At 48.9% G+C, this 25678-nt stretch overlaps 1 protein-coding gene across 2 annotated transcripts in view; it reads left to right on the forward strand.

Annotated features, from left to right (window-relative positions):
• The window catches only part of LOC146191541 (uncharacterized), a 187572-nt gene extending 169945 nt beyond the window's left edge, over positions 1 to 17627 (forward strand). For both annotated transcript variants that reach the window (XM_084602065.1, XM_084602064.1), the window contains exons 11-21: positions 834 to 880; positions 7314 to 7473; positions 8210 to 8406; positions 9235 to 10404; positions 11474 to 11861; positions 12461 to 12714; positions 13438 to 13638; positions 13766 to 13840; positions 14048 to 14141; positions 14667 to 15042; positions 15487 to 17627. In XM_084602065.1, the coding sequence (XP_084458191.1) occupies positions 834 to 880; positions 7314 to 7473; positions 8210 to 8406; positions 9235 to 10404; positions 11474 to 11861; positions 12461 to 12714; positions 13438 to 13638; positions 13766 to 13840; positions 14048 to 14141; positions 14667 to 15042; positions 15487 to 15635 (3111 nt within the window). In that variant the 3' untranslated portion in view covers positions 15636 to 17627. The remainder of the gene's footprint in view (positions 1 to 833; positions 881 to 7313; positions 7474 to 8209; positions 8407 to 9234; positions 10405 to 11473; positions 11862 to 12460; positions 12715 to 13437; positions 13639 to 13765; positions 13841 to 14047; positions 14142 to 14666; positions 15043 to 15486) is intronic.
• The last annotated feature ends 8051 nt before the right edge of the window (positions 17628 to 25678 follow it).

Raw genomic sequence — 25678 nt, forward strand, 5'->3', positions numbered from 1 at the left:
CAGCCAAAGGGTGTATAGTTAAATCTGCCGCGAGGGGAGATAAGTGAGACGAGGTTAGATGATTGGCGTGCGAGAGCGAAGGGACAAAGTACAGATAGAGAGAGCCCGAGAAAGACTTCTAGTAGCAGCAACGATTACCATGCCAACCCGTGTCTGTAATCGGCTCTAACGAGGCGACAGTTTCGGCGCTGAGCAAAACCATGTTTGCCGTAAATGTTTTTTATTCACGGCGGGAAGAAATACAACATCTTTGCGGTTTTATTATTTTTCTAGGCTACTAGGCAGGCCACGTTCACATCGTTTTTCGTAGTGCAGATATTGAAAAAAAAAAGAAAAAAACGCTTGCGTGCGAGTTGAAAGCGACGGAAGAGATGTCGACCGGAGGCCTTGGCCAAAAATAAGGCATGCAGGCACGTTGTTGTAGCTGGCCGCCCGGCGTATAGTGGTGGTTGGTCTCCTCGACGACCTCCTTGCACCGTACAGCATGTCCACGTCAGCCCGGGTCGCTGAAGGTTCAGTGCACGCTCTAGGACGCTTGCCCTTTTCACAAATGTGACGCCACCGTGCAATCTCGGACCTAACTCGCCTGTCATAGCGTCGCCGCTTTTGGGGGGCTGGCGTTATGTCATCGCATTGCTCCGCTTGGGTGGATTTAATTTCACACTGTTCCGCTATTGGTGGTGCAATGTCGGCTACACTTGCAAGTCGTGTTTTGCGCATTTCCGTGCGTGCGTGTGCGTATACCTACTCTTTCGTTTCTCCGACGTTAGAAATTTCGAAGATGTGCTCGTAAACGTTATCTTACCCGTGATTTTTTTTTTATCTCCCATCAGGGTCGGAATACGTCGTCGTCCCTCGGCTTCTCCATATCAAAGACCACGTAAGTACACCTCTATGAGGAAGTCACGTTCGGCAAACGTTGTGTGACGTCGGCGCTCTGTTTGCATAATTTTCAAGGTTTCTGGCTGGAGCCGGCCATTGTCTACACCATCTCGTGGTAACAGATAACGTTTAAATGCCCGAACAAAGGGTAAGAGAGAGGGAGAGGGGGAGGGGGGGGGGGTGTTGTGGTCATGACTTGTTGCCGAACGCGGCCGCATCTCGACGTCTAGGGCAGCTTGCCTGCTTGGAAGTTAACCCTCACCGGTGGCAAGGTGCACTGGCGGCGAAGTCACGAACAGCGGCGGGTCACAAAGCGGTCTCTCCTCCTCGTGTTCCTCCTCTCTTACTCACGTTCTCTCAAGGCCGAGCGTGTGCGCTGTCGTGGCTTGACGGCGGCTGCGGTTTCTTCCGGCCGCGCCGCGCTGCAACTGGCACTTTGTTTCGTTTGCTTGTTTGCTTTTCTTTTGTCTCTTCGCGCCCAGTCCCTTTGCCATAATCGGTTCCCGCGTGGGCGTGGAGTATGTTGCTGCGGCGCTTCTAATCGCGCCTCTCCTCATGGCCCCTCCCCACTTCTGTCGACGGCGGCGGATGGCTTCCGGTGATTGGCCGCCCGCGGAAGTGGCCAATCAGTGTTTCGATGAAGCAGGATATGCTTTTACCGCTCCGCGACGCTTGCCTTTGCCAGGCTTGCCAGTGTGCTGGCGGCGGCAGGCCGCCCTGGAGAGGAGGAGCCCTGTGCAATGCGTTCAGCGTTTCTTTTTTGCACTTACAGCCCCGTCTTTTCGCCTGGTCAGTGTAATTTACATAGAATGATCGTTTCTTTAACCGTAATGTTCTTTTCCACATTTGTTGACTAGACAACACTGGCGGTGCTTAGAGTGCCGCATAGGAAGTTCGAAAGTGGATTAGTATTTAGAAACGATGGGTTCTTTGTACATTAATGAACTTCCTATGTCGCTTAATCGGCCGTGAACGTCTTGCGAGATTGGACCGTTGCCTTCAGCTTACACTTGCGGAGCGGTATCAGTTTCCGCGTCCCGCTCGTGACACCTCGTTTGCTTTGCTTTAGGCTAGTTATCGTGTCACCTCCTTTCCGTCGTCTCGTCTCCTCTATTCTCGCATCTGTGACTTGCGGCGCAACTCCCGTGGTTAGCGAGTTTCGCCTCAACCCCAGTTCCGACTCTTCAATCGCGGCTGGGTTGCGTTGCTTCAGCCCGAGGTAACCCTCCTCCTCCTCTAGCTTTCTGCGGAAACGAGACGGAAACTACTGGGGGAAGATCTGCAGAGTCGCTGATGCTAGCTGGGCGGGGGATGCTGATAAGAAGCAATGCGCGCTTGCGTCATCATAGTGCTTGGCCGACGTGGGTTGGGACACACTCGTCTCCTTTCTTTTTTTTTTTTTCTTTTAATGCGAAAGAGCGGGTGGAGCGCGTTGATTGCAGTGCGCGGTCGGTGGTTTTCCTGCTACAATTATTGATTAGACACCTTCATCGTTAATCGTTGTATGTGGTCGTGTTTGTCCGATGTGCGAATTGCAAGTGGTACGAACTTAAGTCACAAATAAGTAAATCTTGCCTCCATCCAAATTCGGCTGGCATCGAACAGGGCCCTCCGACCAGTAGTCGAGCGCCTTCACCACTGAGCCACCTCGGTTTTTTTTTTTCTTTCTTTCTTTCTTTCTTTCTTTCTTTCTTTCTTTCTTTCTTTCTTTCTTTCTTTCTTTCTTTCTTTCCTGTTAACAATAGGGACCGGGCGCCCGTTGTATGGCGCCACCGTCGCCTCGGTGGAACAGCGCCGCCAGCGGCGGAGTGCCGAAACAGCGGAATGGCGAGGCAGCTGAGCGGCGCAGTCGTTTCCGTTCTGCGAGGCGTTTTTGAGCCTGTCCATACCCGTCGTTTTGCGGTGTGGCTTTGAGAGCTTTGAGCTGCTTTGAGTAATCGCAAGGAGTATTTTTTGACGGGGAAATCTTGAAAAAGAAAAGGGCCGTTCTCGGCAGGGCGTGCGTGTTTTTTTTTTTTTTTTTTTTTTTTTTTTTTTTTTTTTTTTTGAAACCGCGCGGCGCATGGTATTTCTGTTATATACTCGAAAATGCCGCGCGCGTGATTTCACCATGCGCTAGGAACACCTTCGTTAGGCGCTTGTTAAGGCGACTTCGAAGACGGGAATTGCGCCTGCACTGTGCGTCTATCTTATATTAGGTCTAGTATGAATCTGCCTGAGGATCAAATACCGCCGAGCCGTGTAGCCGTGTAGTAGTGTTAGTTGTAATGGTCAGCGTTCATGTAAAATGAAAAAAATGCTGCACCTGTCTTTTTTGGTAATAGCTAGCCTCAAATGATTCAGAGCAGAATAATAGCAAATGACATTCCAGTTTCTACCTTGCAACGAGAGCTGTAAAAGGAGAAAAATAAACAAGCAAGACAAAAGTAGGATCCTATTTATGGTTAAAATAGCAAACACACATATACTTCCCAGACTTCCTGCACAATTATGTTACAATAGCTCACTGAACCCGGCCTTGAGACCATCAAACTTAATCATAACATACGCCAAATGAGTAATACCACCTCAGCATCATTTTTACATATACGGCAATGCTCTTGTTGAACACGTCGGAGCTGCTACATATCATTGACTTAGAAAATATTATACTATGCATGCCTTTCTCCCGACATGCTGCGGAGGCTGTGAAAAGAAAAAAAATTAAATTTCCTGCTAGCGTTTTCTTAGCGCAGGAAGTTCAATGCGATTGACCGCACCTGCCTTGAACATCTGAAGGCAATAGTCCAATGCTGTCAAACTGTTAAATACAATCGAAAAAAAAATACAGTGTGATATGTTGTAAGATAAGCCACTGACAACTAAGAGAGCGTTCTATTGTTAAATGAATCCCTCTGATGGCTCGTTCGCTAAGGTGGTCTACTTTCTCAGCGTATCACGAACTTGCAGGGCCGATACCTAGCTGACCTCGATACCTGATAAGTGTGAGGGGACATGACAGTGTATGTAGTTTTCTATTTGCACGTAAATGAATCCGGATAACAGAAAGCCATTCCTTTTACAACTTTGTCACTGCAGCTTGCCGGACTGCTGCTAAATCTGTTTACATTGGCCATACCTAGAAGCAATTTCTGAGAGAGGTAAAACGGTCTTGTCATACTACGCCACAATCAGGAAATCTCACGTTCACTAAAACGCCGATGAGAAACACATGTATTTAGGCGGGCCAGGAAATGGACACTGCTGAGAAAATACGTAAAGCCGTGTCAGGTGCAACGTGAATGCGAAAAAAAAAAAAAAACTGCTACACGGCCTTCGAAATTAAAAAAAAATTGCTACGTTTATGCTCGTTTCCACAAATTAAATTGTATTTTTTTTCTTGTTCGACTTTTATATGAAGCCGATAGCAGATTTTGTGACCATGCGGTATTGATTGAGCTGTGAAATGAGTGATTTAATTAGGCGAAATGGACATACCACAAACAAATGTTAACAAATTCCAAGAGTATCAACGCAGAGCTCTTAGCGTATTTTCATTGGCTGACAAACGAAAAGAGGAAAAATGACAAGATCATGGCAATAGGAATTGTTCATGTCCCCTATCTGCTCTTTCTGTTAAGAGAAAAAAGTAAATTATCTTTGACTATGTCAGCGAAAGTATCCGCACAAACATTGTTTTCCGTGCTGGGCTTTTCTTGTACACAGGCGGGGAAATGCTGGCGTTGTAACTTACGCTGTTGGGTTACTTCGAATTCCAATTGTCAATAAAGTGACTACAGATGAAGGAGTGTGGCTTCGGCTCGGAGACTCTCGTGCCGTCACCCCTGGGGAACAGAAGGTACAGAGCATCCGGTAGCAAGCGGAATTTTAAAAATTCGGCGCTTCCCATGACCACACACCAAATACGTAGATTCGTGCCTTTGCCTTTCAAAGAACCATGATTAGGTCACCCGCCACTCATGCTTCTGTGGAAACCCGTAGAAATGAATCGACTTAAAAACGTCCGACGAGTTTGCGTAGCTGCCAGTGGAGCCAACAACGCACCGCGTTTCGCCAGCCTTGTTCGACCAGACTTAATTTCACTGGACATATTCACACAATTAACTAGCCCAACTTTCTGTTCTCTTGAGGATATATTCAGGCACAACGTCATCTAAACCTTAGGATTTCTAATTTTCACACAAACCAACGACAAACAGTACCCTCCAATGCGCTGGCAATGCGCCGGCCGGGGCCGGCGCATTCCGGCGATTGAGCGATGCGCCGACAGGCGGCGCCACCCGTTCAGCTGTCCGGTCCCTATGATTCACACTAAGCCACCTCGGCGCACCCCACTTTCGTCTAATTTTATTTCCCGAAAAAGAAATTTAGAGACGAAGACAGGGTTTAAATGAAATTGTGGATGGCGCATCAAAATGTGCAAATGAAAAATCAAATTGCGGGTGCAACGTTCAGACAGGTACAGAGATCAGAGTGGGCTAGGAAACAGACGCGAATTAATGATATCATAGTCGGAATCAAGAGGAAGGTAGTGGTCGTCGTGAGCAGAGCATGTGATGGCGATCAGCAGAAAGCCGGTGATCCTTTATTAGGGCAACGGAGCGGACTTCTTGAGTAGGCAAACGTATAGCAGGGTGGGCAATGCAAGGTTGCGTAGCAGGTTTAAAAAGTGTTGAATTATAATTTATTGCACGTTGACAGAGGAGTAAGGCGCGTGACATGGTCTAGGGAGGTGCTTTTTTTGATGTAGTGGGTGTGGCTAGGTGAATGGCGGTAAAAAGAAACATACAAAAACGTAGGTTCATCGGTTAGATTGATGAGGAGGAAATGCGCCTTTTCGACTCCGCCTGTCTGGCAATAAGGAGGAAGTTAAAGGCTTTGGTTGTCCTTTTTTTTTTTTTTTTTGTATCTCCCATCTCTTCTGTCTAGGGGCTATTTACCCCTCTCCATTTCGCCTCAGGTCGATGATTGGTGGCAAAGGCATCGGGCGAACGGCGGTCAGCTTTCGCCTTCATGTCAGTCTCAGTGCTTTCACATTAAAGGCAGAGAAGCGCGGCATCACCTCTCCCGCAGTTGCTTTTTTGCACATACAGCTTCGTTCCATGCGCGCCACCTTGAAGATCTGAATGCATCCAGAGCTCTCCTCTAAGGCACCTACCTGTCTTTGGTTTCCTTCTTTCAGTCCGGCCTCTTAATGCCTTCGGTCGATGTGTCCGCCGAGTAGGGAGACGGTTACTGCATCCTTGCTTTCCTCAAATCCGATTTTCATTCGCTCCCGGGACGGCGGGTAGACAACGGGTACTGCGGCCCGCAGCAGCACTTAGTCGTGGCCGACGCCTTCGAGGTGGCTGCAGCCTGCAGGGGTGTTTTCATGTGTGCACTGCTATGGCGTGTGCCACCAGCGGCGTACGGAGGGGTGCCACCTCCGCGGTGTGTTTTTCCTCGTTCCGCTTCCTGCGGCGGGATTGAAAAATCACGCGCGAGGGCGAAACTGAGCGTCCCCCCCCCCAGCCGCAACCGGGAATGTTGCGCAAGGGCCAACTGCCGGGAGTCGCGGTGCTGGCGACGTGTCGGCAGCGACTGCGCGCCTGTCCTCTTGGAACGCTGTCGCGTCGCGAAGGACGATGCCGTGGAAACTTGGCTCTTTCGAGGAAGTGCGGCAGTGCCCGTGTTGTCAGCCGAGGGCCTCCGGAGCCCTGTGTTTTCCTTGTTTTCTTTTTCGCTTCTTACGGGTCCCGGTCACTTCTCTGCCGCGAGCGGCGTTGCTTCGATGTCAACGCTGCATGAGCAGCGCGTCTGGGCCTCGCAGTCGGTTGGTGTCGCCGAAGGTACGCGCTGCAACTCGACATTCGACGCGTCGCTCTAAGGGACGCTTCAAATGCCGTGCTCCAGTGCAGACCGAGCCCGGACCCATCAGTACCACTGTGAATCATAGGAAAATAAATTTGTGCAAGGCAAGCTGTTATTCCTTTTAAATTATGTTTAGTAAGCATATTTTAGTCTTCTAGGTAAAGCTTCCGTCCTTGTGCTTTTTGTTTTCATTTTGCAAACATCTTCGTAATGTAACCAAGCTGCCTGGTTATCTTCTCACCCATCTAGTGGAGCCCTTACGTCTTCCCTACAAACCAAAAGGCCTTGAAAAATTAGGTTTACAGTTCTTCTTGGCTTGCATAGGTCCAGAGCTTAAAAGGTGGCACATGTGCTTAGAGGCCTGCGCATAGCCGTTATACTTTTGGCAAATATGGTACCAAATGCATTAACTTCTTTCTTGAATGTTGTAACTAACTAGTCTTGCTAAAAATTTCCTCTGTAGTAGGCGCACATTTTAATGATGCACACGCACATATGTGTATATATATGCTTCTTAGTGGTAAAGACCATCAATAATGCGAATAATTGATAAAGTTTTCTTGCCTCTACTGCCATTACAGGCCGCCGTTCAATGAGATCATTCCGCCACCACGTCTCGAGAAAATGTCGTCATCGGAGTCGAGCTCCAGTGACTCCGATGACTCTTCTTCTGCTTCGGGCTCAGGAAGCGACTCCGAAAGCTCGGACAGTGAAGCATCTGCACCAGAGACGAGCCGAGAGGTAGGTTGCCCTTCCAGAGTGCCCATTGTTTTTGGTTTGGATGCCCTAAAAACGAATTCAGATAACCTAGCTAACTAAACATTAATTAAATATGTGCGCTCTCTCACCTTTTACTTTCTCTTCCCTTAGATTATGCACCTTAAATTTCAGAAACCTTTTAACACAGGTGCGTGTACTCAGGATATCCAAATAGGAAAAATAAGCGTCTCTGCTAAGGGGGCGGCCCTTAAGGTTGCATAAGATGGTGTCACAATATTTCACTAGGAAAAAAAAAGTACTCCAATTTCATTTTCATGAAGTTTGTATTTCAGATTTATGTAATGGTCAAATTAAGTTCATCATTCATTTACACAGGGGGGATTACATGGGAGGTTTGAGTAAATTTGCGCAACTGTTTTTGAAACGGTGTAATACAAGAGGAGCCAGCCAGCCTCGTGCGCACGGAATCTGTGGCAACCTTTAGTCCACCTGAAGTTGTACCAGAGCTAGCCGTACATTAAGCTGCCTGTACTTGCTTCTTTTCGTCTGGCAACAGTCTTGATGGTCTTGATGGCCTTGAATGAATTTGTGGTGGCCTCTCAGCTCGCTCTTCAACGCAACTATATAGTAAAAGACTGGCAGCTGAGTCGAATCAAATTTGGTTTGAATGCATTTGGAACTGCCGCAGTCGGCAGTGGAGCTGCCGCAGTCGGCAGTCTGGTGTTCACAAGTTGTCTCTTGTTCCTTTCACCTGCAGCCAAGCAGCACACAGAGCTGGAAGCTGGCCGACTTCATCGACAAGCGCAGCTCTCCTGCAGGGCTGGGAGCTGGCCTGCCCGCCACCATGGGCAGGCAGTCTCGAGCAGAGGACTCCCTGGTGGACGAGGATTCGTTCATCCCCATCCTGTCGCAGTACCCCAACAGGGATGCTGACTTGGGCCTCATGCTCAAAAGGTGGGCTTTGCTGGTTTCCTTATGTCAATCTTTCAGAGGAACGCATCTTGTTGCAACTGGTCTCTTAACGTAGGGTACCTAGAAAAGGCTTGTGCTCAAGTTCACTGCAGTCAATTAGTAACTCTATCCAGCAGCAAAAACATGAAATGTCCAAAAATATTCGACTTGCTCCTTTTGTATATTTATCAAAGCTTTATCTGATGTCATTGATATTCATAAGGGCTGCAGTTAGCAAAGACACAAATGACATCAGTTTTTTTATTGTTTTCACTTTATTTGTACTGGAAAGATAAAAAAAAAAAAAGCCCTAAGAGAAATATCTCTAAAGAATGCAACACTTGTTTCGTCATGCGGTGCTAAGCACTACAGAATGAGGGCAGGGAGGAGTGTTGGCGCTGCCTCTCGCCACACTGCACAGGACTTGGGGCAGATTTTGCCACTGATAAGTTCAGATTGTACGAGCGGGTGGTGCGATGCAGTCAATGTCCATTACTGTGCGGCATGCCGTTCGTGACTGCACTCATCCCCATCCTGCCCCAGTCAGCAATCCTAGTGTGACACGCTCTTACCCTTCTCTATTCTATAAAATATATGAATTCTATAAAAATATAATATAATAGTAATTTCATAATTCTATAAATATAGTATAATAAAAGGGGAGATTGCAAATAACCACTTTTTAGCGAAGTACTACCGGTGTGTAAATGGTGCACAGTGCATGATTGAGGATAAATTTTTTAGCCTCACTGAATGGGGGAACTTGGCACCTGACTTCTACTCTGCGTTAACTTGACCTATGCATGACCTCCACTCTGCCTTGGTTTGCAGCCCCAGCCCACAAGGCTTGGAGCTGATGCGCTCGCCCGTTACCAAGCCGACAACTTTCCTGCTTTCCCCGGTCCATTCGAGTCCATCCCGGAGTCCGGCACCTCCAACCAGTCACGTGCGGGCAGCGCCACGCAGCCCGTCGCCACAGGACCGTCCTGCACCTCTGACCAGCGTGACGGCCGCTCTGTCCGACGACGAAGGCCCCTGCCAGATGCAAAATGGCAGGATCACCATGAGGCTGGGCAAGCAGCAGCCGTCACAGCTCAAGTCAGATCCCGAGCCACCTGCTAAGCCACAGCCAGAGCCGGTGAAACGGTTATGGCCGTCTAAGGCTTCCAAGAAGGAGACTAGTCCCAGCATGGTCCCACATCCGAGGAATAAGGCCACACCTGGATCTCTTCCACCTGTGGTGAAGTCTGAGCCTGCGGAAGACAATGCTTCAGGCAGGGAGGCGACGCCAGAAGGCATTCCTACGGTGGTCACTCCAGTGGTCACTCGAATGCCCCCAAAGCGGAACCACTCTGATCGTTACAACGAAAAGCGTTCCAAAATCCACAAGCCACGACTAGTGCTTTCCGACTCGTCCAGCGAGGATGAGGCACCACCACCGTCTGCCCTGGGGCGCCTGTCCTCCAACGAGGACGTGAGAGTCGAGCAGCGGACGTCATCTTCAGCTGCATCTTCTCGGCCTCGGCCGCCGAAAGCGTCCCGCAGTGATCCTAAAGGGCACAAAGATGGGGAAGGGCTGGTCGTCCCCAAGAGGGAAGGGATGGGCATGCCACGGACTCCTCCCGAGCCTCCATCGCTGCTGTCACCAATCGGGCAGCGCAGCGGCAGTGAGGTCAGGGAAAGTGTTCCCGTGACAGCTTCGAAAGACAGTGTGGTTGTGTGCATCGCGTTGAGCCGCCTGCTCCGGTTACCTGGGCGACCGGCAAAGCCGCAGCCATCTGTGTCCAAAGAGCGCCCATCCGAGACAGCGGCTGTGTTGGGCCCAAAGCTCGACACGTCCAAGCAAGACCTGGGCAGCAGCAGTGCAGTGTCTTCCCCGGCCAAGAGCAAATCCAGTTCAAAGAGGAAAAGTGCTCCAGACGAAGACCGGTCTGGCAGAGAACTGGAGAAAAAGCGCCGGGTGTCGACTAGCTCCAATGGCTCACTACGAGTCAAACGAGAGTGAGTGCATTGACTTCTTTTAGTACGTGGCACTACTAGCCGCAATCATGGATTTTGCCGATGTCTGTCCGAAGCTGCGGGTCCACTGTCGCGGGGGAGATTCCGAAAGGGCGGCGAAGGTCAAGTGGCAGCTTGACGCGAGTTTATTTGTGACGGTTTCGCAGGCGGCCGCACTTCGGAAGTGATATAGGAACACATTGAAATGGGCGACGCCATCGGTTCAGTCTGTTCCGATTCTCGGAAAAGTCGCACTTCGACCGTGCCGCGAAGGAGGCAAGTCAGAGCAGTTAAAAAGCACAGTTTAAACGCAGTGGTTGTGGGTTCAGCGCTAACTGCTCTGTCTCTCGGTTTGAGGGGAAAGGGTGCAGAGGCCATAAACCAGCATGGGCTGGGGAGAATGTGCGTCAGGTGGAGCTACTGTCGGTTTCTTCTCGGGAAGACTCCTGGACATACGTTCCTTTGAAACCGCCGCCCACGCGCAACCGACCAAGGGCAGCGATCAATGTTTGGGCCTTAGCTTTGTGTGTTGTTTGTTTTGGAAGCGCAACCGTCGGCGCTGTTTGTCTTTGTGACTGCTGGCCACATCTTGCATGAGAAGATATTGGAGAGAGTGTGAATCGCAGATGTTTGTGGTAATGTATGAAAGGTATAACGGTGATTTCATATTTGATTTATTCAAATATCGGCTTTTCTCTCTCTCTCTCTCTCTCTCTTTTTTTTTTTTTTTTGCTGCGTCATGTAAGTGAATGTTCATGTTATGCTGTACATGTCACATTCAGGGCCTCGTAGAAGGCCCATTTTTGTCCTCACTTTGGTGACGACCCTTCCGGCACACTCGAAGTTTTTCAGCCCACACCGAGGCTGAAGCATCTGTTACATTTTTTTCGATAACGCCAAATGATTAGCTATTACATCACATGCCCATTTGTTGTTGCTGCGGTGGGCTTTGATACTTCTTGCTCCTATTGTAAAGCATTGTAAAATACTTAACCCTGCTGTCTCTGTTTTTCTTTCATTTAATAGACGTGTGGCTTGCCCTGTCTTTTTTTTTATCTCTGTGGTGGTGCAGACCTGCGGAACCGCTACGGCCAGACGACGAGTCGGAAAGCCGGCATGCGTGGCCAGAGCCGCTGCGTTCGTGTGACAGCCCCAGCAGCCTGAGTTCGTACTCAAGCCAGCGAAGCAGTTCGCGGCAGCATCGGGGAAGACCCTCTTCATCAGCCAAGAGCCGCTCCGAGAAAGGTTCATCATCCCGTCGGGAGACCACGCCTTCGAGTGACAAGTCCAGTACCAAGAGGCATCACAACCACCACCGGGACAAGAAGGAGTCGGGCTCGCGGAACCGGTCCCACTTGGATGGCGGGTCGGCACCAAACAAGTCTCGGCCTGCACCAGATGTTCGCATCTCCGATCCTGTCGTCATGGTGGGCAGCACAGACACTATTTCTTCTAGTCAGGTGAGACCTCTAGTCTTTGTTTTTCTTTCTTCTATTTAATGCACATTTTAAGAACCTTCTCAGAGCCCTTCACTAGCCATTGCTAGCCCACTGCAGGTTCAAGGTATTAAGTGCTACATGCCTTAGCTTTCAAGCATTGAAGGTGCCACAGTGGTTACGGCGCTACTGTTCCCAAGAACGCGGTATCGAATCCTGGCCTCGGCGGCCGCTTTTCGATGGAGGCAAAAAGCAAGGCCCCCGTGTGCTGTGCGATGTCAGTGCATGTTAAAGAACTCCAGGTGGTCGAAATTTCCGGAGTCCTCCACTACAGCATCTCTCATAACCTGAGTTGCTTTGGGACATTAACCTCCGCAAACCAAATCAAATCAAACATTGCATGGGCGCATACTGTCAACGGCAACATGAGGCAGAATTTCAACTGTCACCAGCGTACCTATGCTGTCGAAATAATTATTAGCGTTTGAGAACCGTTGCTCTTCTCATACTGACAATCTCCTTTTTTTATAATTGAAAATAATTCCGTCACTGTGTTTTCTGGTTTTCAAAGAAAGCTTAAGAAAAAGACAGATGTGACGTTTGGATGGCATTCTTCTGCACAGGTGAACTCTTGGGAGGGGCTCCTGTCGAGCTCGGACCAAAGTGAGGTGCACGGACACGAGACGCCCGGCAGCCGCATGAGCGGACCAGGGTCGATGGGCAGCTGTGGGCCAATGTCGGTGGCGCCCCTTGGAGCTGGCGGAGGCCTCCTGGCCACCGTGAAGAAAGAGGAGCCCTCCTCCTCCGACAGGCACGACCAGTGTGGCAACCCTGCCCAACTCCTTTCGTACAACTCGCACCGGGAGTGGGAGTCCAAGTGAGTTCAGTGGGTCATGTCGCTGATAGTACAGTGGGACATGGTACTGGATGGGCGAGAAGGAACGGGGGACACCAATAAAGCCATAATTTGAATGAATAACTCTGTTGTCTTATTAAAGGAGTAGACACACCAAAATATTGTTTGCATTACAGTCGAACCTGGTTATAAAAACTGTGATTTAACACGATTTACTCGATATACAAAGTAGTTCGCTCTAACTGAACCCTCACTTCAGCATCAAATTTGTTATATAAATCAGTTGATCAGGATCGCATGAAGAAATGAAAAATCAGCTACTCGCTATGAATAATGTACTCCGAAAGCTGAAAGGGCTTCTTGCAACATTGTGCAAAGACGCTCGTCATCCAGCGGTGGCTATTTCAGAGTCCAGTGGGCTCACTGTCACAGTAACATCCAGCGGTAGCTATTTCAGAGTCCAGCGGGCTCATTGTCACAGTAACATTGTCAACTGACGTAAAGTCCTCAAAGCAACATTTTCTGGCAATGCATCCGGAGTATTGGCACGTTTTTCCCAAAGTGTGTCAATATCGCTTTCACCTTGCACTGCAATCTCAGCTTCCGCACCCTCTCGACATATCTAGCCTTGTGGAAACAGTAGCGTTTGTGTTTCTGGTCGCATCTTGCCGGTCACGGGTGATCATTTCGATTGGGGCATAGGAAATTTATCTTGACACGACATATGCTGTGTCGTCTCTGCAGGAACGGCAGCTCGGACTACTTCCTGTGTGAGGCCAAACGGCTGAAGCACGAGGCTGACCGGGAGGCACACCGCACGGCCCAGGCGGTCAAGTATCTCGAAGCGGTGCTTTACTTCATCCTGACGGGCAACGCCATGGAGCACGGCCGGGCTGACAGCGACAATGTGTACCGCATGTACAAGGAGACACTCACCCTCATCAAGTGAGTGGACCAATCACCCTCATCGGGGGCAGTTTCAGCATCATGGAATGTCTCTAGCTCTAGTTGTGTGCGTGCGTTAGAAGAGTACATTACCACTGATTGATCCCATTTTCTCTTCTCCTTGCAGGCACATCTCAGTAAAGTTTCAGAAGCTGCAGAATGATGCTTATGGCAGCATTGACAACAAACTTGCTGTGCTGAGGTGCGTGCATTACTTACCTGGTTGGTGGCATTGCATTCGCTTTGAACAACTAAGGTGGAATCCTTACATACATTCAGAATTTGACTGCTGTCATTGTTAACCTTTAACGTTTATGTGTACTGAATTCCACAATTGGAGGTTCCTGTTCTTTTCTGTGGTCTTGCTTTTTTTGTCGATTTCATTGACGCATTTCTTTTGCTTTTATAGCCTCAGATGTCAATCTCTGCTGTACAAAAAGCTCTACGAACTGCACAAGAACGACGTTCGCGAGAACATGCGAGCCCTCAGCGAGTTCCAAAAGGTAAGCCCCAGACTTCATTCATTGTTAAGCTGGTTGTAAGGGTGTTTGAAGTTTAATCTCTGGGATGTTTGCATCGGCGCTGCATAGGAGCTCTAGAGCAAACGGCAGATATAAGAGCAGTCAGCCCTGCACGCAGGATAAAGCCAGGTAACTCAATCTCAAGCCTCGGATAATGAATGCTGCATAATTAGGCCAAATTGAGAAGCTCTCCGATAATCATTTGTAGAGGTGTAAAGAGGTGCCAGGAACCGTTGCACTGAGTGCAGATTTTGCTACAAGATTTCGGTTGGCACGCTCATCACCGATTTTTCCGCAATGTAGTCGCATCTGCATAGCGTGGAGTGAGAACTGGTGCCTTAGAAACAAGGAGGTGGGGCAAGTAGCCTTTTTTTTTCTTTCTTTTTTCTTTGTTTCTGGTAGCACACGTGCAGATAGTGATACCAGGCTTTGCTGCTCGAAAACTTCACACAGTGCACCCCAAGGGATGCAGTACTTTTCAGTGTCTTTCTTTGCCTGTACTTACAGTGCTCACTGGGCAAGCTTGCCTCTCCACCGCTGGCCCCCGCGGGGGTTCGTCTGCAACGGTCCCCATGCCAGCCATCGCCTCACTCACCCACGCCGTCACCCGCGGGCAGCGTGGGCTCCCAGAGCAGTGGTTATAGCAGCTGCGAGCTGGCCAGCAATGGCCACGGGGGCAGCAGCCGGCAGCAGCAGCCAGCAGCAGCCGTGCCAGCTCTGGCCTCAACAGCGGCAGCAGCAGCGCCCACTCCTGGCGCAGTGGCGCTCCCACAGTCCCAGTACCTGATGCTGCAGCGGCAAGTGGCAAACCTGACGTGCCTGCACCGCTGCCATGACATGTGGGAGCAAGCCGACCAGCTCACGTGCCGCTCACACTTGAGAGGTAAGTGTTCATGGGCACATTTCGGGAAAGATGCCGTGAAAACCCCAATTTCATCTTAACTGGTTCACTGAGATAGAGCCCAGCTTCATACTTGTTTCACTGCAACCGCCTGGCATCCCTCTTGTAAGCTTCCGTGTGAAGAGAATCTTTGTATCCTGTGGCAGGAAAGGAAATGCTCCCTACCTTCTTTCGACGTCTTCTGGTGCGCTAAGAAATATCGTAATAGCATCGACACTATCCGAGGACCCTCGTGCATATTTGTCGGCACAGAAAATGTTATGGAATTGGAGGAGAGAAGAAAAAGAAGCAAAGCTTGTTGTTTCGGTGGCGTACCTTTGTGGCCGTACTTGTGGCGCCCAGCTAAGGAATGTCTTGGTTGAACACAGGCACACGTGGTCCCTCACTGAAGTGTTGTTCCCCTTCTTTCTTGTTTCCCTTTCGCAGAGTTTTTCCAGGAGCTCGACAGGGACTGTGGGAAACTGACGCTACACAGCTCGTGCTCCGAGCTGGTCAAGTACATGCAGGAAGGTGTGTGCCGGTTACGGCAACGCTTCATCACCGGTTCCACAGACAGCTGCAACAGCACCACGTGATGGGGGCTGCCCCCTGCCGCTGCTGCTTGCGTTGCCCGAACTAGCCCCGTGAGCTCACACACCTTCTGAGGCAGCACGGGATTCTACCGCGTTACATGGACTGTGGGCTTCGCGGGTGGCCGGCAGAGGCTCTCTCCTCCAATGCTGTTGCTGTGTGTGTTGCAATATGTAGATGTACACATGACAGTTTCTGTCTCAATTTTTTTTTCCCCTCTTACCTTTTTTTTTTTTTTTTAAGGGATTTTTCACAACCTGTTCTCAGTGGCACCTGTCTGTTTTCTTTTTGCATTGCCTTTTGGTGGCCTTTCTTTATTTCCTTGTTTGTTTGGAGTTTGTTCCCCCACGGGGAGCACTGTTTGTTCTTGTTGCCTCCAGTACCCATTGTTGTTGTGGTTAACGTTTGTGTACATAGAAGTGGGTATGTGAAGGAAGAGAGGAGGCGGAGGGTATCACCCACAGGGACAGGCCGGAAGAAGAAGAGGCAGTGCTTTTGGGGAAAGGACATGTACATACAGAGCAGGGAGCCATGTTTGTTGTTCTACTCTGCTGAGCCTGTGCAGTTACCTAGCTGCAGGTCTGTGTTGCCATGGGAAACGAAAAAAGGAAGAAAGCAGTTCTCCGTGGCCAATGACATTGAAGGATGGAGAGTTTGGAGGGGTGGGGGTTGATAGGGTGTCACATGCACAAGGAGACAACCACGGGTGATATATTGTGCAGAGGTGCGTGGAGAAAAGCCCAGGATGCAGCATTGCCTCTCTCTCTCTCTGTTTATAAGACCTGTACAAAAGAACTCATTGTCATGATGCAAACCCGGCGTGGCTCCTGCCAGACTGGGGACTTGAAGAGGCCTTTGTCTGTGCGTGGAATGATGTAAAGTGTGATTAAAAATTTTACCCCCGCCCTTCCCTTCCTTGATTACTTCATCCCCCCTCTGAGCATTCGCACACAGCTGCTGTTGTCTTGCACATCTGGGACACTTTTCCTCCCATGGCTGGTATTTCTTCCGGTTTCTTCAAAAGAAATTCGGCAAAGGCACAATAGGCTCCTCTGTGATTTAAGGCACATTCTTTTTTTCTTGAGGAAATGATCACAGGCGGCTGTGTGCACAGAGAGCTGATGCCTTCTGACTTACTGGCATTTCTAACAGTTCCTCCATCTCCTGTGAGGCTGTCGCGAAACTCATCCAGGAATGTGCAAAGTGTGTCAACGGGGATGCTTCTACCAACCTCGCGGCACTTCTCTTTCTGCCTGCCCTTTCATTTCTCCTGGGACACTTGTTCTCTCTCTTTTTTTTAAATCCCCGTTGTAAATAATGCGCGTTGGGGATGACTGTGCAAAGTGGGGCCTGTGTAGTAGACCGCTGTGCTTTAGCCACATGCAACAACAACATGGTTTCCTGGCGTTTTCTGTTCGGGCAGGAAATATAAAAATCAGGGATTGGGGCTTGGGCAAGAGCTGGGGAGGGAAACAACGTCTGTGAAATTGCAGGGACAGCCATATATGTATACAGACACATGCGACACACACAAACACATGCGCGTATCTATATATATATATATTATATATATTTATATACATGAAGTTCCCTTTTTTTATGTCACGTGCACTGACAGCAAAGCACAATGTCTCCAGCTTTTATTTTTTTTCTCTCTCTCTCTCTCTTCTAACTAGTTCTCTCGCAATGTCTCGGGTTTTATTTATTTCTGCTACCCTCCTAGCGTGGCGTTCAGCCGCCTTATGGTGATGATGAATGATAATAAAAAATAACACGTTTCTCGTAAGCTGGTAAAAAAACATATAACCTTTCATTTTACTCCTTCAAACACTATTATTGCTTTGCGCACTGTTGAGGGAAAAGGCATTTTCTTACCATGACCACTAGACAAAAAAATGTCTCTTGTTGCTGTGCTGTTTTTACACGCTTTTAAATGCACTTCTGCTGTTCTTGTGGTCTCGGTAAAATCTTTCTAGGGTTCTCTTTTTTTTTTTTTTGCATGCCTGCCGAAGGATACCTTTAGGCATTTCTTGGAAGGTAACACAGCCTATGCAAGTGGGAATGTTTGCCTTGGAACTTGCAGCAAAACTTGGAGACTGGCCTTGGAGATGCCTTTCTTTCTTTTTCGCTTGCGCATTTCTCTCTTGATGCCATCTGAGCCTTGCTTTGTGCCCACAACCAAATGAGAGGAGACAAAAGCGGGTGCTCGTTGTTGCAACTGCAGGTTCACTAACTACTACAATGACAAAGTGCTTTAAGATCGCAGTATTTTTTATTTCTTTTTTCTCTCGGAAGTGCCATAATATACTGTGAAAAACAGGAGAAACAGGTCAGCGAAAAAGTGCAAAGATAGTGAAGTTTAGGTGTGCAAGGATTGTTCGTCGTTCATTCATCCTTGCTTTTGTAGAGGTGGGCTCTCTAGTACTTTGGAACTTGCCTTTCCAATATCTTCACTGAGGTGACAGCTCTTTAACTTGGATAGCGTTAACCTTTGTTTACTTCCCTCTGTTATTTTCTGCCTCTGCCCATTTTCATTTTCTCACCAAGGATTTTTGACTCTCTCGTATCTGTGCGCCAAGGAACAATTGCCGACACCACAGAGCATCGGGAAAGGAGGGTCTTTCAAGAGTGGGCTGTTCTCATTCCCAAGTTGTAGACTACTGGCACTAAATGATGAATTTCTGATGCTTGCCTTTCCTCCTGGCTAGAATTTCTTTATTTATAGGAGCAGCAGCCAACAGAACAGATGCAGACCTAATTAATATATACATAGTCGCCACAATTATGTGAAATGATTCAACGGGTGGCAAAGCAGCTCGATATGCAAGTGCGCTCTTACTATTTTTTTACCAGCCCTTGGCAATGTGGGCGACTTTTTCATGTTGGATGGTGGTATACTGGCTGCACGTGTGTATGTTGGGAGAGGGGGAGAAGAGGGGATGGTAGAGAAATAGCATGTCGGATTGTGCAGTCGCTAGTTCTGGTGAACGCGCATTGTGTATGGCGTGTTGAACCTTGTGTTGCTATGCCATAGGCTCTCTGCTCAGGGCAGTGTCAAGGTCTATTTCTGACAGCTTTGCAAGCCAGCCCTTCTTTTAGCATCATTTGTATTCTCCCTGCCCCGAGAGAATGGGCATTCGTGCACATGCTTAGCGTGGCCATGGCATATAGAGTGCTGCCACACATCAATCCTATATCCCTTATTCTTGCATGAAATCGAAGGGAAGAGATTTTTATTTATTTTAAAGTTGTCCTTGCACTTGTTCATGTGCATTGTAGTTACTCCTTTGCAGCCCTTGCATCATGGTGGCTGTTTGTGACTGAGCAGATCTTTTTGTTCTGTTTTCATTCCTCGAAAACCTTCCAGGGAACCAATGTCTCCCTTATCCCCCCTCCCCCACATGAATAGGCCGTCTTTGAAGCGTAGCTTTTGTTGCCCTCCCTGTTTTCCAGGCCCCACATCGCCCCGTATATATTCTAAACTATATAAATATATATAAATATAAATATCTCCAGAGGATGCTTTTGTTACTTTTGTGTTAAGGATGCTGTACATAAATGTAAATATTTTTCCACGTTAGAGGAGTGTGCAGAAATGTCATATTGCCTCTTCGAGCCACGAGTAGTGGAGTCATGGTTTTTTGGCAAGAAATGTGAAAGAAAAAGGATGTATTTGCTTTCTTACAAAAGCTATAAAATATATGCATTTGAAAAGAAAACTATCTCTCTGTCTTCTTGCTTTGTGCCACTATTGTTAGGTGGCAAGGCAAGGGCTTTCTTGCCTGAATGGCTACAAAGAATGGTGAACGAAGTTAACTGTCATTCTCTGCGCCTGCACTGGTAGTGTGATGCACACTGACAACTGACTGATACGTGACAAAATCGAATTGCATAGGTTAATTTCATGAGGTTGAGAGGACCCCTCGACTGATTGAGCTGAACGTCCACATGGAAACGTGTATTCTGCATGAAAATTCATGATGTTGGAACAACTGCCTGAGGGCTGTGTAAACGCACAAATGAAATAGCTCAAATTTAAAAAGAAAGGCTGCCAGACTTTGCAGCCATGTGCACCTAGCTTAGCGCATCCAGTGCAACGCAGAGTGAAAAAGCCGCACACCAGCGCCAAAAAAAAAGTATGCACATTTCAACATGCTGCAGTCAGCCGAATGTTACTGCATTCCTGTAAAGAATTGTGAGTCGTGTACACAAACAAGTCTCAAGAATTCTTAGATGTACTATCAGTCAATAGGTTGGAATTTATTAAACAAGATAAATGTACATGGCTGTCAAAAGGGCATGCATTATTAAGCGATAGCTTATACAGCTCCAGCTGACAAGCCGTTAACATGTATAGTAGTCATTACCACGTGTCGGAAATAGCGGGGGGGGGGGGGGGGGGGGGAGTGCATAAAAGTAATCGTATCATGGTAATTTGTGGTGCCGATAGATGATTGTTGACTGGTGCGATAGAGAATGAGTTAATAAAATCGTGATTAAAATTAAATGAAAAAATTGGAAAGAAGGGGTTCAAAGGGGCCCAATGCTCAAAAGAAAAACAATGCCTGACGCTAATTAAGAAAATTCAGCATGTGTAATTGATCACTTCATTAGCTGAATAAAAATTGGAATAAGGGGGCTTTTAAGGTGTCAAAATACTCGGAGTGGAAGTCCAATGGTTGACAATGCTAATTAAGATTTAGAGTAACTGATCTATTAACTGGAATAAAAATGAATTGTAAAAGTGACTCAACAGTGTCAAAATGATCACAATGAAAAGCCAATGCTTGATGTGGTAATTTAATGTAGATAATTAATCAATTACTAAATTGAAGTAATTGAAAATCAAAATGAATTCAAGGTGTGCAAATGTTTTGAATGAAAAACCAATGCTTGATGAAGCTAACTTAGAAAATTTTGTGTGTAACTGATCAATCGAATTCAATAATTTGGAAAAGGTGTCAAAATACTTGGAATAAAATATCAGTGCTTGATAATGCTAATGTAGAAAATTTGGCACTTGTTTAATCAATATATGAAAAATTGAATTTCAAAAGGGGTTAAAAGGTGTCAAAGTGCTCAGAATGAAAAAAACCAATGCTTGATGATGTTAAATAAAATTGGTGTAATTGAAAATGGAGAAGAAAACGAAGAGGAGAGAGAAACACGCGCCGCAACAACAGCCGTCGTCCACCACCGAAGCAGTGGCGGGTACAATGACGGCCTACAACAGATAAAAATCAGTGGCAGGCTAGGAGGAGGAGGAAAAAACTTTATTTGCAGAAGAATTCGAGGCACGCAGGCCTCCTGGGTCTCCGCACGACCCCACTCACGATCTAAACGTTCATATTATGTTTATCCATGACGTATACGGCCCGGCTGACGACGATCTTCTGCCTGGCCGGGTCCGCTGATCGCAGTGAGGTCTCCCAGTCCTCCCAGGTTCGGAGAGGTACCGGGCGGCGGGAGGAGACGCAGGGCAGGATAAAAGAATGTGGGTAAGAGTGGCCTTGGGGTGGGAGCACAAAGTGCATATGGGGAATACCGGCTTAAATTTGGAAAGTAGAGCTGGTGTCGGTAGAGTTCGTGTCTGCAGACAACGCCAGATTGACTGCTCTCTGATAGTGAGGGATGGGTGGGGTGACGGATAGATGAGGCGCTCAGCGCGGGAGTTTGCGGTGAACTCAGCAAACGAGTGCATACGATCCTTCGAGAAATCCCCCATGAGGTCCGCCTGTGCCCGGTTTCTAGACCCTCGGGCTAAGGAGTCGGCAGCCTCGTTGCCGGGATTTCCCGAGTGCGCAGGCACCCAGATGAGCTCAATCCGTCGTGGGAGGTGGGAGGTGGGCATGTGCAGCAAGCGGTGCGCCGGAGGATAAACCCGGCCCCTGGCATAATTTAGAATGGCAGTTTTTGAATCACTGAGTATATAACTGGCATCGGTGTATGCCAGAGCAATAGCTATAGCGGTTTCCTCGGCTTCTTCAGGGGTCGTGCCTGAAGGAAGCTCAATAGTTAAGGGGGAAATGTGGTGGTTGTGGACAATTGCAGTGGCTCCGCTCTCATCGCAGGCGGCATCTACCCAAACGGCATCGGGCTCATTCCCGTACCATTTGTGGAGCGCTGCCGCGCGCGCCTTCCTGCGACCTTGGTCATAGTGGGGGTGCATGTTCCGCGGTAATGGTTTGACATAGATTGAAGTGTAAATGTGGCTAGGGAGTGTTAATAGGGAAGAATTGTTTGCAGGAATAGTGATGCCTAGCTTAATGAGTATATGTCGTCCGGTAGTTGTAGCAGCTAATCTGAGGTATTGTGCTTGTAAATGGGCCTCTCGAAGTTCATGTATTGTATTATGGACTCCAAGTTCGATTAGTCTCTCGTTACTAGTGCTTTTCGGTAATTTAAGTGCTGCCTTTGTTGCTTGCCAAATTAGTGAGTCTATTTGCTGGACCTCACTGCATGATAGTTTGAGGTATGGTGCAGCATAAAGAATTCTGCTGAGGGTATAGGCGTGCACTACTCGAAGTGTGTCCGCCTCTCGAAGCCCATGTGCGCGTCCTGTCACCCTTTTTATGATTTGTGTGGTGTTTGCAACGGCCTTTTTGAGCCGCTTAATTGTGTCGACGTTCTTTCCATCCTGTTGCAGGTATAGTCCCAGAATGCGGATGGTACGAACCTGTGGTACTTGTCGTCCCTGAATTCGAATTTCTATGGGGCTTTGGTAGGTCCGTCCTTTAGGGGGTATGATTAGTAATTCTGATTTTTCTGGGGAGCACTCTAATCCGATTGTTGCGGTAAGCTTGGCTATCGTGCCTGCTGCTGTTTGTAGCCTGTCTTCGATTTCACCGTCTGATCCGTGTGTTGTCCAGAGTGTGATGTCATCGGCGTATATGGTGTGACCGAGGTGAGGGATTTTCTGTAGTTCTGCGGTTAAGGGGATAAGGGTAATGTTGAACAGAAACGGGGAAAGAACGGAGCCTTGCGGCGTCCCCACGTTGGCAAGCGTGTACGGTGAGGCGTGGAGATTGTCGATGTGAAGTGTGGCTGTCCTGTGCTGAAGGAAGGCTCTTATGTAGTTGTAAACCCTAGGACCAGTTTGAATGTTCGTGAGTGCCTGTAGGATTGCTGTGTGTTGTACATTATCAAACGCTTTTTTGAGATCTATTGCTAGTATCGCCTTAGTATGCGTTGGTATATGTGGGTCAAGCACCGCTGACGTTAGCTGCAGCATAGCGTCCTGCGTAGATAGACAGGGCCTGAAACCGACCATTGAGTGCGGGTATTGGGTCCGTGTCATCCATGTATGCAGTTAGCCGAGCTAGTATAACCTGTTCAAAGAGTTTTCCCAAGTTTGAGGTGAGCGATATTGGGCGCATATTCGCTGGGGAAATTGGCTTATTGGGTTTTGGTATGAGAACTACTTTCCCGTGTGTCCATTCTGCTGGGAGTGTCCCTTCTTCCCAGCGTTTGTTATAGAGGTCCGTTAGTTGCTCCAATGATTTATCATCTAGATTTCTTAGCGACGCATTTGAAACTTGATCTTCACCTGGCGTTGTGTTCTTGAGCTTGTGAGGTGCTGCCCGTATTTCTGATGTCGTTATTGCAGCATCTAATATATCATTTGATCCTCCTGCATAGGAGGGAATGGATTGTGGTTGATCCGGGGTGGTGTGCATATGCTTTAGAGTAGCTAGTAGGGCATCTGTGTCATCTCTGTGTTGATGGGTTAGTCTAGCTATTATGTTTCGTGTATATGTCTTGCTCTGGGTTGGGTCCAGAAGGTGCCGAAGTAGGTGCCATGCACGCTTTGTGGTGAGATTTCCTTTTAGCCCTTCACATATTTGTGTCCAATTCTGCTGAAATAATTGCGCTCCATAGTCTTCAATTTGGGTGGCCAGATCATTAATCTTCTGCTTAAGTTTGCGGTTGTGCTTCTGTGTGAGTGGCAGGCTAGCCCTTGCCGCAAGCGGCGTTGACCTATCTGTCCCAGTCCCATCAGGGCCAGGACCAGCCACCCTTCACCACCTGCCACCAAATTTTGTGTTGTAGGCCGTCATTGCACCGCCACTGCTTCGGTTGTTGTAGCTGTAGGAAGAAGGAAAGGAAAATGCACGGGCCTGCTACTGGCCCTGTAGCTGAGCCACCTCCGCTGCCCGATTTATTTAAAAAAAAACTGATTTATTTATAGGAAGGGAAAGGCGCGGTAACTGTCTCACTTGTTTTCTGTGGACACCTGAACCGCACCGTAAGGGAAGGAAGGAAGGAAGGTGGGAGTGAAAGTGGAAAGAGAGAAAGAGGAGCCATAGTGGAGGGCTACGGAGAAATTTCGACCACCTAGGTATCTTAACTGCGCCGACACCGCACAGCACACGGACGCCTCTTCGTTTCGCCTGAGTCACCTCTGCTGCCTCGTGCAGACAAGAGAAAATAGCGAAGAAAAGGAAGAGGGAGAGAAAGCCGCGCGCCGCAACAACAGCCGTCGTCCACAACCGAAGCGGTGGCGGGTGCAATGACGGCCTACAACAAATAAAATTTCGGTGGCAGGCAAGTCCCCGTCGCAAGCGACGGTGACCAACACCTTTTCGACATTTACAAGGCCTGCTCACGTCCTCCTCTCCCCAGCGTCTACGTCACGCTAGTTGTCCTTTTCTGCCAACACCTTTGGCGTTTGGACGGTATACCATCGCTCCTGTCGCGTGGCGTTCCTTGGCGTGCGTTCGTGTGGGATTGCAGATGGCAGGAACGCTAGACAAGATGAGACTTCTGGTTGGTCGCTTCGAATTTCGTGGCTGGTGATGTCACTTCTCTGTCGACCAACCAGGTGCGCCGCTCGCCCGGATAGCTTTGTTCGACGACAGTATGAGCCAATAAAGGCTTTCTCCGAACGTTCCCGGAAACAGAGCTGCGCTTACGAGTGTCTAACGAGTCTCCTGAGGTTGCAGCGCTGCAGGAGACGTACGTTCGTGCACAAGAGGGGGACCCTCAAATGCGGCTGCCCGGCTACGTCGGATACCACTCCCCGACAACCTGTGAGGAGGTTACATGTGCTGCAGTGCCGTGCAGTGATCCCCAGCACAAACCAGGGAAATCTCGGTGCGCGGTTTATGTGCGGCGCGATGTCCAACATGTCCTCGTTGACTCGGCGGCGGCGACGAGTGATGTGCAGGAGTGTGTTGTTGTTACAGTCCGCATACGTGGTGTGGACACGTCTGTGGCTAGTGTTTACGTGCGTCCAGCTGTGCAGTGGAATGCCCAGTGGTTCAGTGCAGTCTCTTCGTGTTGTGCCACCCGACAAATCATCCTCGGAGATTTCAATGCCCATCATTGTGCGTGGGGAAGTGCCCGAAACACCGCGCGAGGAGACGACCTACACGCCATGGTAACACAGCTGGGACTCACACCGCTGAACACCGGCGAGCCCACCTTCCGGCGACGCGGCACACCCGGCTCCTGCATAGACGTCGCGTTCGCGTCTAGCGGCATCGAGGCGACCTGGAATCGCGCACCATCACTTTGGGGCTCTGATCACTTCTCTATCCTCATTGAGCCCACTGCCAAGGAAGCTCGCGCCACGCGCACTTACTCCATTGTCAACTGGAACCGCTTCCGCAGCGAAGTAGAAGCCGCAGCTACGTCCGGCGCGGATTTCTTCTCCAGTCTCGTCCGTAGCGCGTTCGCAGCCACTCGCCGCGTAGAGGTTCGGGCAGGGCAACCAACGCCCGACAACAAGCTGCTCGACCTGAGACAAAAACGCGACAAAGCTGAGCGACGAGCACGGCGGACGGACCGACCAACTGACTGGACAGTATACAATCGGCTGGACGCAGCAGCGAGGCGGCATTCCAACAAACTCTACCGCCGGCAGTGGGCATCGCTCTGCAGGAAGATGGAGGAGGACTGTAGCTCGCGGCGGCTCTTTACCACCCTGCGACGCATCACAACGCCACAAGCGAACCCGCAGCCGCTGGCCGCTCTCGCCATCTCTAGCGGCCTTAGCTACGAGGAGCTAGCTGAGCGGTTCGCGGACCGCTTTGCGCCGCAAAGCCCC

Source organism: Amblyomma maculatum, chromosome 4 (genome assembly GCF_055883805.1).
Source record: "Amblyomma maculatum isolate TAMU_Amacu chromosome 4, ASM5588380v1, whole genome shotgun sequence".
In the NCBI taxonomy this organism is placed as follows: Eukaryota; Metazoa; Arthropoda; class Arachnida; order Ixodida; family Ixodidae; genus Amblyomma; species Amblyomma maculatum.